General features: G+C 42.0%; 1 protein-coding gene across 1 annotated transcript in view; it reads left to right on the top strand.

Moving 5' to 3' along the window:
• Positions 1–11,654, top strand: part of LOC139637570 (FRAS1-related extracellular matrix protein 2-like) — a 59,052-nt gene extending 47,398 nt beyond the window's left edge. The window contains exons 13-24 of the mRNA XM_071506371.1: positions 151–309; positions 1,158–1,461; positions 2,470–2,601; positions 2,992–3,323; positions 6,209–6,401; positions 6,512–6,637; positions 6,781–6,908; positions 7,036–7,170; positions 7,270–7,396; positions 7,955–8,142; positions 8,271–8,417; positions 8,786–11,654. Coding sequence (XP_071362472.1) covers positions 151–309; positions 1,158–1,461; positions 2,470–2,601; positions 2,992–3,323; positions 6,209–6,401; positions 6,512–6,637; positions 6,781–6,908; positions 7,036–7,170; positions 7,270–7,396; positions 7,955–8,142; positions 8,271–8,417; positions 8,786–9,334 — 2,520 coding nt within the window. The 3' untranslated portion in view covers positions 9,335–11,654. The remainder of the gene's footprint in view (positions 1–150; positions 310–1,157; positions 1,462–2,469; positions 2,602–2,991; positions 3,324–6,208; positions 6,402–6,511; positions 6,638–6,780; positions 6,909–7,035; positions 7,171–7,269; positions 7,397–7,954; positions 8,143–8,270; positions 8,418–8,785) is intronic.
• Positions 11,655–13,957: the final 2,303 nt, after the last annotated feature.

The following is a 13,957-nucleotide window of genomic DNA, read 5'->3' as shown; positions in this document are numbered from 1 at the left end:
GAGAGTAAAAAGAGAAGCCAAGAATGAGCCGTGACCATGAGCTCGTTAACACATCCAGCTCTGTGATGACTCCAGTCATCTCATTAACAGCAATTCATTGTGTCTGTGTCAGTGGTTCTCAGTGGTCTTAAACCTCTTTCTGTGGAACAGGTAACTAAAGTGATAGTTTACATCGAGGAGACCAACACCATGGCTGATGTCACCTTCCCCTCCCTGCCTCATGTGGTGTCTCTGTTCCATTACGACGATGTCACCAGGACGCCAGACAACCTCCACCCACCAGCAGGCTACCCCGTCATCTGTGTGACGGTGAGTCAGAGTGAAACAATATTCGGGGACATGACTGGTGTTTGAAGACGTCTTTTGAATTGAACTGAAATGAATTGCTCTTATCCTTACTCTTCAAAAACAGTGCACTCCTGCAGCACCTGGAAAACTGTTACTTCGGAGCATAGTAGTGTGCTTTTTTTTTTTTTATAATGAGGAAGCAGGACCTAATCAGGACCCACTTCCTCTGGGAGTGGATTGTATATCGTTGTCCCCCAAGGATCCATACTTTTCCTCAGCCAAAGTTAAACTGTCCTTCCACAGTTTGCCAGTCTGTCCTTAAAAGACACACAGCTTAGTAGGCCACAGTCCTCGTGCTTTCATACACAGGAGAACCACTCTTGAATACAGGCTCAGTGCGACACTTAAATGGATTTTCCTGATGAGCTAAGTCGTTTGATTCTCAGGCGAATGCGATGTGTGGCTGGAACTCTTTGTGTGTTTGTTTGTTTCCCTGTGTTATGGTCAGCTGCGTAGGAGGCTCCCTGGGAAGACAAAATGAAGTAGTCTTGTCAAAATTGTTGAGTGCTGCAGGAGGGGCCGGAGCGTCAACAGGTTTAAAGGGATATCCACAGAAACACTTCAAAGCTTACACTTCCATGCCATATCTCTATCTTTGTGATGATAGAATAAGCAATCTTACAAATTTAAATACAGAAACATAATATAATGCTCAGAAACATCTGGATTTCTTTGGCAACAGTCTCTTACTCATCTGTATGCTCTACCTCTCTCACCGTTTGTCCTCTGGCATCTGCTCAATCTTTCCCTTCCCTCTGCTGTCCCTGTCCATCCGCCCACTCGTGCTATATCCCTTTTCCTTCCTCCAGGCTTGCAACACAAAATACCCAGACTACGACAAGACGGGCTCTATCTGTGTCAGCGAGCACATCAACAACACCTTGACCCGCTACCGCTGGCTCATCAGCGCCCCAGCTGGCCCTGATGGCGTCACCAGTCCCATGAGGGAGGTGGACTTTGACACCTTCTTTACCTCCTCTAAGATGATCACGTTGGACTCAGTCTACTTCCAGGCAGGCTCCAGGGTTCAGTGTGCTGCTAGGGCTGTTAACTCTAATGGGGATGAAGGCTTAGAGCTCAGCAGCCCCATTGTCACTATCAGCCAGGAGGAAGGTGAGGACAGAAAAAATGAACATCCATCTTTAAATCTTATGTTGCCAGTTTTCTAGAGGAGGCATTAAACAGGGATTTGTTCTCATGTTGCAATGATAAGCAAAAGGACTCTGTTCTTATTCAGCATCATAAAGGTTCAGGAATAGTGCATTTGAATGAACAGTACCCACTGTTCGGTACAGTTGCATAACAGACTCATTAAATGAAAAATACACCAGAATCACTGGAAAACAAGCAGGTTTTTTGGTCTTATTTTGTTTTTAAGCCTTTCAGGTCTTCTGAATTCACTGATAAACAGTCTTCAGATCCTCCACCACAATGTAAAAATACTCCAATACAAGTAAAATGCCTGCATTCAAAATGTTGCTTGATCAAATAATCTGCAAAATATCTGTAACTAAACTGTCAAAAAAAAAATGTAGGAGCTTCACTCTGAAGTGTAGGAGTAGAAGTATAATATGGTATATAATGGAAATACTCAAGCAAAATGCCTCATATTTGTACTTGAGTAAATGTACTGAAAGACCAAAGAAATCTTGGTGAACCATTTAGGAAATTATAAGCAGAGACATCATTTTCATTGCTCTCAATAGCCCCAATAAACCATAATCCAGTGCTGCTACAGGCTATGTGCTTTGATGAAGGGTCAGAGCTCTCACTCTTTTCTCAAATGAAGAAAGAAAGGAAAAAAATGCACTAATTTGCTGTTGCTATGCTATTTCAGTATGCTGCGCTCACTCCACCTACAAATCCTGAAAGCAACAAGTTCAGGCTCTCTGTCTCAGGGTGGTTGCAAGGTATTCTTAGAAATATGGAAATCACTGCCTGACTCAGTGATAGATCAGGCAGAAAATGTATTCAACAGTATGTGTAGTATACTATATATACTGTATGTTTGTATTTAAGTAACCAGACGAGGATACAGTCATAGCCATTTAGTTTGTCTTGTTTCCTCCAAAGGGTTGCAGTGTGTCCTTGTGTTCAGACTCTCTCCTCTGTCTAATGAAGGTATGTGTCAGCCGCGCAAGATGGGGACCGTTGGCGCTGAGCCTTTCTCTGCCAAGCTACGCTACACTGGAGCAGACGACCCGAAACATCCCAACCTCATCAAAGTGACTGTCACCATGCCTCACATAGACGGTGGGTAGGAGCTGGAGGCAGGACTCGTACCACAGATGAAGTGAAGTGTAATGTAGTGTGTGTAATATTCACGTCTGGGGATCCTCAGGAGCGTGACAGCCAGAATATAGATCTTGCCGGGTTGTATCGAAACCCCGCTGTAGAAACCCTCCAGCACACCCGCTACTTAACATTCCCTTCTTGATTTTTAATCAGTTTCCTTCTGCCTCGCCTCCCCCAGGTTTCCTTCCTCATTTTTTTCCTGTTGCTCCCCTGCTTTTCTTTTCATTACTTTTGCCCTCTTCGCTCAACTATTTCTTTCCTCTTAGTTTTTTGAAATAATCATTTCTCTCAGTTCACGTATCAAAGGCGCCCAGGATCACATCATCCTTCCCTCTCTCTGTTTTGCAGGCATGCTTCCAGTAATCTCCACACGCCCTCTGATGAACTTTGACCTGACTCTCAGTCCTGATGGAACCCGGGTTGGAAACCACCGCTGCTCCAACTTGCTTGACTACAACGAGGTCACCACCGGTTACAGCTTCATCACCGCTTCGACGCGCAGCCCCGAGAGCATGGGAGACACGGCTCCCTATCAGTTCAGCAGCTCTCTGCGGGGGAACAACACGTTACGCTTCTACAAAAACCTCAACCTTGAAGCCTGTCTCTGGGAGTTCACCAGCTACTACCACATGTCTGAGCTGCTCACTGACTGCGGAGGCACCATAGGGACTGATGGACAGGTGTGTGTGTGTGTGTGTTTTAGTGTGTTTCTGTCCACAACGTATAAATTCCAATCTAGGGTTTGTATGTACATCTGCCTGACTGTTAGCCTTTGTGTGTGCGTGTGTGTCCACCTGTGTGTGTTTCTGTCTGTATGTTTAGCTTATTTACAGCCCTCTGAATGAGAGGGATGCACAGACAGAGCGGCACCATATCTGTTTGCCTGCTTCTCATCCATTGTGTGTGTGTGTGTGTGTGTGTGTGTGTGTGTGTTTGCTTGCCGGCTCTGTACCCCACCATATGATTGGCAACTTTTAGAGTGCACGCACTCGTAAGTACACAGAAATGTACACACTCCAACAAAGTATTTCCAGTCTGTCAGTCACTCCCCCTAAAGCTTACCACTGCTATCAACATGGAGCATTAAAGCTTAGACTCACTGGAAGTCTGTAAAATTGTAAAAAGCTTATTTGGAGCAATGGATAACCTGAGTACACCATCAGCCTGTCAAGGTTAAGGGCACAATTGTAACTTACCTAACAGGCAGCCATGCTCGGTTTCTCTTTTACTGCTATGACACTGGAGCTCTCCAGAGAAGTCAGACAGTGCTGTTAACTTTTGCCATTACTGTTGGCTGTCACTTAGATGCTAACAAACTTCCAGTAGTTGTTCGCTGTTGTTGCATCATTGCTACAGATGTTGCAGTTGTTATTTGTGTTCAGAGCTCCAGTATCCTCCTGCCTCTTGTTGTTTTTGTGCATTAGGAAACCGACCCTTGCTCCCTTGCTCATGTCCTGCTGCTCTTTTGTGCTCCTTCAGCCTTTGATCTACCAGCTTCTTGTTGCTGATCAGACTGCTGAGTGTGTGGGTGGGTTTGTGTGTGTGTGTGTGTGTGTGTGTGTGTGTGTGTGTGTGTGTGTGTGTGTGTGTGCGTTTGTCGGAGACAAAGAGATACAGAAGAAATAAGAAATGAATGTACTTGTCCCCAGTCACAGCAAGAGCCCCTTGCACACATAGTTGCACATGGTAGCCGTCATCCACAAGACCTCCACTTCATTAAGGGAGATCACACACACTGTCACTTCTAAGGGCTCAAATTAGGGGCAAAAGGAGTTTGAGTTTGTGAAGTGATGTTCGCAAATAATTCTAAAGTTTGTAGTTGTAAATCGACCTTTGTAAACCTGTAAAAGCTCACTTTACGAAATCCTGTTAACCCTAATTCAAGTCCATACACTTGAGTTAGATTTTTATTGTTTGTTTTTCCAAGTAGTGCCAAAAAAAACAAAAAAAACAAAGCAGCAGTCACAACCTTGCAGCTCCAGCAGGGAGCACAAATCAAAGAGGACAGAACGAGTTAGATAATTCAGTTTCCTCTGAAGACAAAACTATGGTTAAAAAAAACAAACATTACATTTCAGCTATAATGAGTTTGATCTGTGTTTTATTCTTAGTTTTTCATCACAGTTTTCTTTTGAATAGCTGTTGAGTTATTTCCTCAGTCCACAGAGTACATGCATCTCTGAGATTGAAAGGCTGAACGTAGAAAAGTAAGGATGATGAAATTTCAAGACCGTTGAAAATTCCTATTGTAATTTGGGATCTCAAGGTGAACAGCTGTTTTATTTATTCTGTCTGTTCCAGTCAGTATAAAGTTACTGTTGAAAAAAAATTCTGGGTTTTTCAAACCCTCGGGCTGTGGTAGTTCTGCTCTCAGTTTACAGTCATTAAATTTCTCATTTGGCTTTGGTTAGCTTGGGAAGTGAATTACAGGTCTGTGGTGGAAATTCTCTGTTTGCAAATATATTTTATCAGACTCTTAATATACTGATACTTTGTGTTATGTTAGAAATGTTGTTTTATAAAATAAGATTGGATGTTGCTTTATATGTACTCAGTGATAAAGAATGGTGGATGAGGGCAATGAGGGGATTAGCAATCACATTCTTTTTTTTTTTTTTTGTACTGAAAATATCTTGTGCCAAATTGCTTTTCTGAGCTTTTCTTGCCAATTAATCTCCTGCCCAGTTCTCAGTTTGGTAATTGACTATGTAAATTGACATGTTTTCACTTCAAGTCCAACAAAAAAATTTGCAATTTCAATCACTTTCTAAGACAAACTGGCTTGTGTGTGTAGGTGCATAGTTCAAATCTTTCAAGTCACACAAAAAATTTTGAAATAATGTTGGTGAGCAGAGACACCTAGTGGAGGAATTTATGTAAATACATTTAAAATTTCATATTTTCTTAAGCTTTAAGTTGTGTTGGATTTTTTAAATGATTTTTTAGAAAAGGTATTGAGTAGATTTGTTTTGTTTTCAGCTTTATAAATCAAAGGAAATGTAATTACATTGTTTTCCAAAGTGTCTGTAATTGCATTTATATTTTAGAGATTATGTTTCAATAATTTTCAAGATGAAGAATCAAGTTTTTAAATTCATGGAAAGCTTAAAAAAAAAAAAAAAACCCAAAAAACAGGAGACCAAGATAGAAAAGAAAAGCCCACACCACTGCCCACTGTGGTAACAAGACAGGAAGACTTATGCATCTTTGTGAGCACTGAGTAGGAGGGAGTTCAAACACCTTGTGGAGGAGAACAGTGTGTTCATCTGTTACTTGTTCTCATTGCTTATTATAGCTGATCGACCTACAGTCACCCTTAATTTAAAGGGATAATACAGCTGTTGTCATACAGTACATACTGAGGAGTTCTTGTGTGGAGATTCAACGGAAATATCAAGTAAGGAAACGGTGTGCTTTGTCTATAATGAATTTTACTCCTGGAGAGCCTAAAGTTATACCTGCCTTTGGTTCAGGATGAGGCCAAACAAATGTTCAAGGATGGTCGCATTCAATATATTTGATGAAGCATGTTCTTCACTCATCGCTGCGGGAAACATCCTTACAGGTGCTGAACCTGGTCCAGTCCTACGTGACCCTGCGTGTACCTCTTTACGTGTCATATGTGTTCCACTCCCCCGTGGGAACCGGTGGCTGGCAGCACTTTGACCTGCAGTCCGAGCTGCGCCTCACTTTCGTGTACGACACGGCCATTCTCTGGAAGGATGGCATCGGCAGCCCCCCGCAGGCTGAACTACAGGGTCAGTTTCCAAGACTGTGAGAACAATGTAGTTTGTGTTTCTGGACTCAATATCATTCACACACAAAAAAAAAAGGAGCGTTTTTTTGTAGAATCTGATGTGTTTTTCAGGTGCGTTGTATCCGACCAGCATGCGCATCAACAACCAGGGACGTTTGGTGGTAAACTTCCGCACCAAGGCTCGTTTCAGGGGTCTGTTTGTGGAGTCTCATTCTGGAGGCAGAATAAAAAGAGCTGGTGAGACTGACAGATAATTGTAACCATAAATTATTCACAATCACTAAAGACTCGGACACATTACTTCAGTGATCAGTTCAGTGGATTTTCTGAATTGTGAATCAGTTTGTCGTTATGAGCTTCTCCTCCTCTGTGTTACCAAGGAACCTCAATGTCATCCATGGTGATGAGCGTGGACCACCCAGGCCTGACCTTTAACCTCACCTTAACACGGAGTGAGCCCACCTACAACCAGCCGGTCCAGCAGTGGACGTTCACCTCTGATTTTGCTGTAAGTCCGGCCGCATTAAATACTTTTTTGTGTCCTGGTGCACGACCTGAAACATCCTCTGTTTAAATCTGTGTTCCTGAAACATACATACTGATCTTTGTGTGTCTGTTCCCTCTGCTCCACACAGGTGAGAGACTACTCTGGGACCTACACAGTGAAACTGATCCCCTGTACAACAGCCCAGAATATGGAGTACACTGTTCCACCCGTTTGCAGTCCCAGAGAACCAGTGACCTTCGACCTAGACATCAGATTCCAGCAAGTACGGCAGTCTTCTTTGTTTTTTTCTCCCTCCTTGTTACTTGCTTTCTCTCTTTCTTTGTTGTGCTATCCCTCACTAACTATCAACATCCGTCCTCAGGTGAGCGACCCAGTTGCAGTGGAATTCAGTCTGAACACTCAGATGTTCTTGTTGTCCAAGAGGAGCCTGTGGCTCTCTGATGGCTCCATGGGTTTCGGTCAGGAGAGTGACGTGGCCTTTTCTGAGGGTAAGTGACCTCCTACAAGCTGTAAAGACTTGAATCATCTGTGCAGTGAAGATTTAAAGAATTAACAGATATTTTTTATCCCCACAGAATTTTCTTTATATAATTTTGTGTGTGATTTCTTAGTTTTTACTCCAGGACAGTATTAAAGTCAAAGGGCTAAAATTTAGACTTTGCCTGACATACGTGTAGCTTATTCATCACAGTGACCATTACATCAGCTAAAGCGTGGTGTTCAAAGGAACTCATGTCTGAGATTTGGGCATAAAGGCATTCATTTTTACAAAATACTGTCTGAAAACCAAACCTGGAAAACCTGGAAAACCACATATATGCAAATGTCAATTTGGTCGTTTTTGCTTCATCAATATATTGATTACCGCCTACTTTGACCTGAACTGAAACCAGGGAGAAAATCAATATTAAAAAATAACATTGTAATGCTGTGGGCATTGGTCAACAGTTCTGTATATGAATTTGTAGTTTTCTGGCTAAAACATGCAAAACCAACTGTGCTCTGTTCTCTTCGTGTTTATAAATGTGATTCATCCCTTTTTTCAGGTGATACGATCTATGGCCGTGTGATGGTGGACCCTGTGCAGAATCTGGGAGACTCTTTCTTCTGTAGCATAGAGAAGGTGTTCCTCTGCACCGGCGCTGATGGATATGTGCCAAAGTACAATCCGACCAAATTTGAATTTGGCTGCCTGGCTGATTCCCCATCATTGCTCTATAGATTCAAGATTCTTGTGAGTGTATTCTTTTTTTTTTTTCATGTTTCAGTACACAGAGAGATGCGCAATGATATTTTATTATCAACACAAAAATAATTTCCTTGCTTCCTTTTTTTCCTCCTCAATCTAACACACCTCATCAGGACAAGGCTCAGCCTGAGACTCAGGCACATGGGTTTGGGGATGTCAGTTTTAATGCTGTGCTGGCGGTGGATGATCCTTCAGCTATGTCTCTCGTCAGACAGCCAGGGTCTGATGGCTTTAGAGTGGACTCTACAGCCATGTTCCAGGTATCCGATATTTTTCTCTTCCTCATTAGGAAACGACTGATTTTTATTTTGAAGCAGCAGCGTGAGTAGTGAGCTACTTTGTTTTTCAACATATAAAAAGGTTTTACTGTGCAAAAGCTCCTGTGGGATAGAGTGGTGAAGCACAACAGCCATTTTTAATCAGCAAATAAATTCAGGCAGCTCAAGGCAGTGAAAGCGCACAGAAATCAAAAGTCGAATGAGTCAATTTACCAGCAAGTCCCACCTTATCAAAAAATTACTGCAGATGATTCATTTTGCAAGAGGTGCTCATTTTGGACACTTAACCAATTCATCATGCTTTCTGTTATGTGCCAAAATTCATTCTGTAAATTATGTGTGTTCCTCAGGTGGCTGCAGGCCGTGAGTGGTACATTCACACCATTTACACAGTCCGCTCCAAAGAAAATGCTAACAGAGGCATTGGAAAGCGCAGCCTAGAGTACCACTCGTTGGTTTCCGCAAGCAATGATCTCGCCTTGACAGCATCTAGTGGCAAAGGTCATCGCCCCAGGAGGTCAGCTGGCGATGAAGTCCCTGAGATTGCCGAGGACATCGGGGCAGACAACAACCGTGGCACCAATATCATGCACATCGCCTTGGACCGCACCAAGCGGCGGGCGGTGGGGTCAAACGACGTGTTTGTCGACGGGCCGGAGCCTAGCGAGTTGAACGCAGAGGAGGGAGAGGAGGGTCTGGTGACTGTGGTGGGGGCGCTGGTGGGGCTGCTGCTGACTGTCCTCATCGTTGTCATCGTCGTACTTGTGCTGAGATCCAGACAGAAGGATGTGAAGGAGGGGTGGAGGGAGGGGGTGCAGGAGGTGGTGAAAGGGTCTGTCAGTACGGAGCCCATGTTGGTGGTGAGGATGCAGGACTGCCACAACAGCTCGGAGGTCTGAGCAGTGGATGCATGCATGGACAGATGGACAAAGCGATGAGGAGTATGTGGGAGCTTTTATAAAAAATAAAAAAAAATTTTGGATTTTCTTTTTTTTTTCTAAATTTTTAACTGGTATTAAATTACTTTCATAACACCAAAAATCTGAGATTGACCACATGAGTTATTTGGTGTGTGTGTGTGCCTGTTAGTCGGGGGCGGGGGAGGGGGGTTTCTACAGTGTTGGATCCATTACGCACCTTGATCACTGCAAGATAAAACAGCACAACAGTCCTAAACACTGTCCTCACTTAACATTCCAACTCGTGCTGCTGGTAGCATGGTATTTCCATTCTCTCTTACTGGCTTTATGGTGTTAAAGTGCCTGAAGCAGCTATATCCCTTCAGGACAGTCCCAATCACTGAGAGCACTTTTCTAATAAAGGTAGTGTCACACAGACCAAGTCAGATGTAGTGCTGCGGATGCACCTCGGGTAAAGGGGACTGGATGATGTCAGTGCTCATACTGAAAGGAGCCGTTCATTTCAGAAAGAGCACTGGAACTGCCCTTGTGTCAGACAGAACTTCACTGAAGTGTGGTACTTCTGTGCATCTCCTAAACAAGATCATCTTTTCTACAGCTTGCAAAAGATAAACTTGGTTTCTAGTGTTGAGCAGCTTCCAGTTGAATTATGGATACAGTAATCTCACTTTTACTGTCTTCAGAGTTCTTCTGAAGGGCATCCTTTGCCAGAGGATTATATCATTTAGGAATGTATTGGGGATTGAAAGATACATATTGGACTATATAATTGGACTATTATAATTATTGAAACCATAGCCAAGATTTTTGGCTACAAAACATTTAAGACTGTGCTGCATGAGTAGATAAGTATTCATCCTGGGCTGAACTGTGCCTTTAGGCTCACAATTTTGTCCTGAAATATTTGCTGTGACTGTCACTCTGGATTACACAATGTGTAAACAAAAAACATTAACACAAGACAACACTAGTTGTTTCTTATCCGTGAGCTAAACCTGCGTAACTCTCCTATCAGACTACTCGAGATGAAAACCACTGCTGTCAGAATTGATGTTTATTAACCAGCGGAACATTTTATTCATTCACCGTGTTTACTGTTCTTTATTTTGTTTACCATATGATGAGGAATGTTTTCCTAGATGTGTTGATCATTTCTGTTTTTTTCTCATATTGTTCATTTTTTTTTGTAAACTCAGTCATTTACTCTTGTCATTCGTTTACAGTTCGTCATGGCTTCTGTTACCACAACGTTTCCTGCGATCCATCCCTGAAGTTTTGTCGCTTCACTGTGTCGCCATATTTATTCAAAACACTTTGGGCATAATATTTCATAAGTGTTTTAAATAACTAGTTAAGATACATATGTATAAAGACACTCATCTCAGGAGTTATTTATTTTACAGATAATGGACTGTGTGTTGTAACACAATTTAATACCGTTGACTGTAGAGAATCTCTGTGGAGCCACTTTCCACTTTTGTGTTACACTGCTGATAAGTGTGGTGCTGTGAACATGCAAAATACTGTATCCATAGCCAATGATTTGACCCCTGTTCTTCTCATATTATCTTCCTGTAAGCTTTATTTTTGTCACTAGTGCTGTGTGGGATTTCGGTGTTCTGACTCATGTTTTTCGAACAAAGGGTGCAAACAAAATAGCTGCTCACAGATCAGTGCGTCACCATGAAAAACATTACGTTCTGCTATCTCATTTTGTTGATGTCACTGGTGAAATTTCTTGTTTACATGTGTTGTTAAACCTGTGTCTTACTCTGCTCTGGATATACAACATGCTGAGATGAGTGTTCCTAAATATTTGTCTTACTGTGGTGTTGTGAGTCATCAATGTGGACTTATTTCCAATATTTATCAGGGTTAGCTGATGCGACGGACATCAGCCGGAGATCACCCGGGATGTGAGGGTTTAAACAGCTAAGTCGGTGGCTTTTTTTTTTTTTTTTTTTGGCCCTGATGAATTTGGAAATAACACCATATCTGACATCAAATGCACTTTTTGAGTCACATCCCTCACATGCCAATCCAAGCTATGCAATGTAACGTATAACCCACAGCCAGTTATTCCCATTTATGACAATTTTAGCACAATCAATCAAACTTGATATTCACTTTGTGTCTTTTTATGAATGGGTTTTTATGTATATGTATTTAAGAATAAATATTGTTGCTTACTGGTAAGTTGTTGATTTAATCAGTATTTATGCTGAGCTGTAGAGTTGAGGCTCAGGACATGGACTTGAGTCAGGCTGAAAAATGAGGGCTTGATTTGATTGGGCTTTACTCAGAGGTGTAATGAAGGTGGAGCCACTTTTTTTTTTTCTTCAAAAGAGGAAATAGAATATTCGCAGTTCACATAATATGGTTGAAAATCATATACAATTTTTAAGCACTTGAAGATCCAGTCGTAAAGCATATGTTATGCAAGAGAGCCAGTAAAAACAAACTGAGTAGTCAAAGTTGTCATATTGATATTCAAGGTGTGTTGATTGAGTCACAACATCAACTCATGCACTGAGTAACGTGAAAGAAAATGTTTCATCTTAAAGGTGGCCAGTAGCTTCTGGTGGCCTTTGAGCTGAGACACAACTAAATAAACCAGCCATTCACCCTGTGTTCATCGTTTTAGAGTCGGGATTATCTTAATTTATAGTGAGCAACTGATTCACATGCATTGTTTAAAATAAAAAGGGTAAAAGAACAAGTTGTTTCCACAGATTTCCAGAGTCAACATCCATACCCATAAGGGTGCCGGAAAATGTTTTACAAAATGTCTCCTTATTTTACTTTTAATATATGTTAATTATTAGAATACACCTCTAAAAAAAAGAAACATAAGTTTAAGATAGAATGATTTTGTGTAATTATACTTTAAATCTTACCTCTGCAAGAATCCCACAGTTGCTCCCAGCCAGATAGACATCTGTATTTTGTTGATTACAAGGTAATCGGCCAAGTGTCAAGTCCGCAACTCAGCTGCTGGAGATTGACGGCTAACTCACCTTCACTCTTTGTTCCTGCTCCTTGATCCCGCCCCCCCATACCTGGGGTCAAAATGATTTTGAGTTTATAAATTGATGCTGATGAATACATCTGTAAAATAAATCCGCAAAAGATTCCCACACACAGACTTGAATTTCTATTTGTTCGTTACTTCACAGCATACTGACGTTATACATAAAACACCTTTCACCTTAATGGGTTATTTTGTATGCTCCTATTCAGTGATGCTGCATTCGTGCCAGTGCAACCCATATATAGGATTATGCAAAACATATCCCAGCTTCAACATTAAGCCTTACATTGATCAAAGGTTGCATGTTTACTGCTTAAACCTGCCCAAATTATACACACTTATGTCAGGATGTTTCCTTTGCCTATGGGATGGTGAGATACCAAAATACAAAACAGAGTAATTAGTGATGAATGTGTGCTGAATGGCATACCAATGCTGCTGGAGATGTTCCATCCACTCCACCCACAGCAGTCATCCCTGGTGTCTCTCAAGCCCTCTGATCTGGTCCCCTGCAGTGAAAGAAAATTTGTGCAAGGTTTGAAACAAATATCTAGAACTGCCTCAGCTCAGCCCTATTCTCAGGATGTCTGGTGTCAGTGGCTCTCTTCATGTCATTCCACAGCATCTCTACTGGATTAAGGTCTGGGCTCTAAATGGGCCACTCCAACTGGCGAATTTTCTTTGTTTGAAGTCATTCTGTAGTAGATGTACTTTGATGTTTACAGCCATTGGCCTGCTACATCACCCAGCTTCTACTGCGCCTGGGAATTCACTGTCTCCTTGATGATGTCAAGCTGTCTCGGCCCAGAGGCAGCAAATGCTCCTTCAAACTTCAAGTCTGGGATCATGCTTTCATTTTTGTATGCAGTGGTCTTTTTACACCATAAATAGTGCTGCATGTTCTTCCCAAACAATTCAACCATAGTTTCACCAGTCCACAAAACACTTTTCCAACAGTGACGTAGGGCAGACTTGTAAACAGAGATGATTCCTTTAAGCCTTTCTCTGTTACTCTGGGGTTTTTTTGTTTTGTTTTGTTTTGTTGTTGTTGTTTTTTTACCTCATTGATCATTCTACGTTGTTTTTGGGGGTCATTTCAGCTGACACTCCTTGAGAGTTTGTCATCCTTTCCAGCTTCATGCAAATCAGCAGTTATTGACTGTAAGTCTTCGAAGAGCTCTTTTTTCCAAGGCATGGTTCAGATCGGCATTTCGGTGTTTTTAAAGGTGTTTTTTTAGAGTAGCTCTAACATCTTCAGTATAGCTCCATTGACTGGACTCTAGGTTTGTTAACTCCTGCCTCCAATTAGCTTTAGTTCATGTAATGAGCTGAGGGCTTCACATACATTTTCTAGCCTACACTGTGAATGAATGATGTTTTTAATACGGACAAGAACAAGTCAATTTAGTTAACAGTAGAAATAGACTGTTCTTGTTCATTATTGTGACTTTGAAGAGGATTTGATGAAATTTATACAAACATGCCACTCTGAGAGAGGGGGGCGGGGGCGGGGGTGGGGGGTGGGGGTGGGGGGGGGGGGGGGGGGCTGGGGGGTGTCTCTGATTGGTTAA

Source organism: Trachinotus anak, unplaced genomic scaffold, assembly GCF_046630095.1.
Source record: "Trachinotus anak isolate AG129_WGS33_773 ecotype Australia unplaced genomic scaffold, CSIRO_AGI_Tana_v1 ptg000020l, whole genome shotgun sequence".
Taxonomy (NCBI): Eukaryota; Metazoa; Chordata; class Actinopteri; order Carangiformes; family Carangidae; genus Trachinotus; species Trachinotus anak.
Note: the sequence above shows the minus strand (reverse complement) of the source record. Positions and strands in the feature narration are given on the sequence as shown.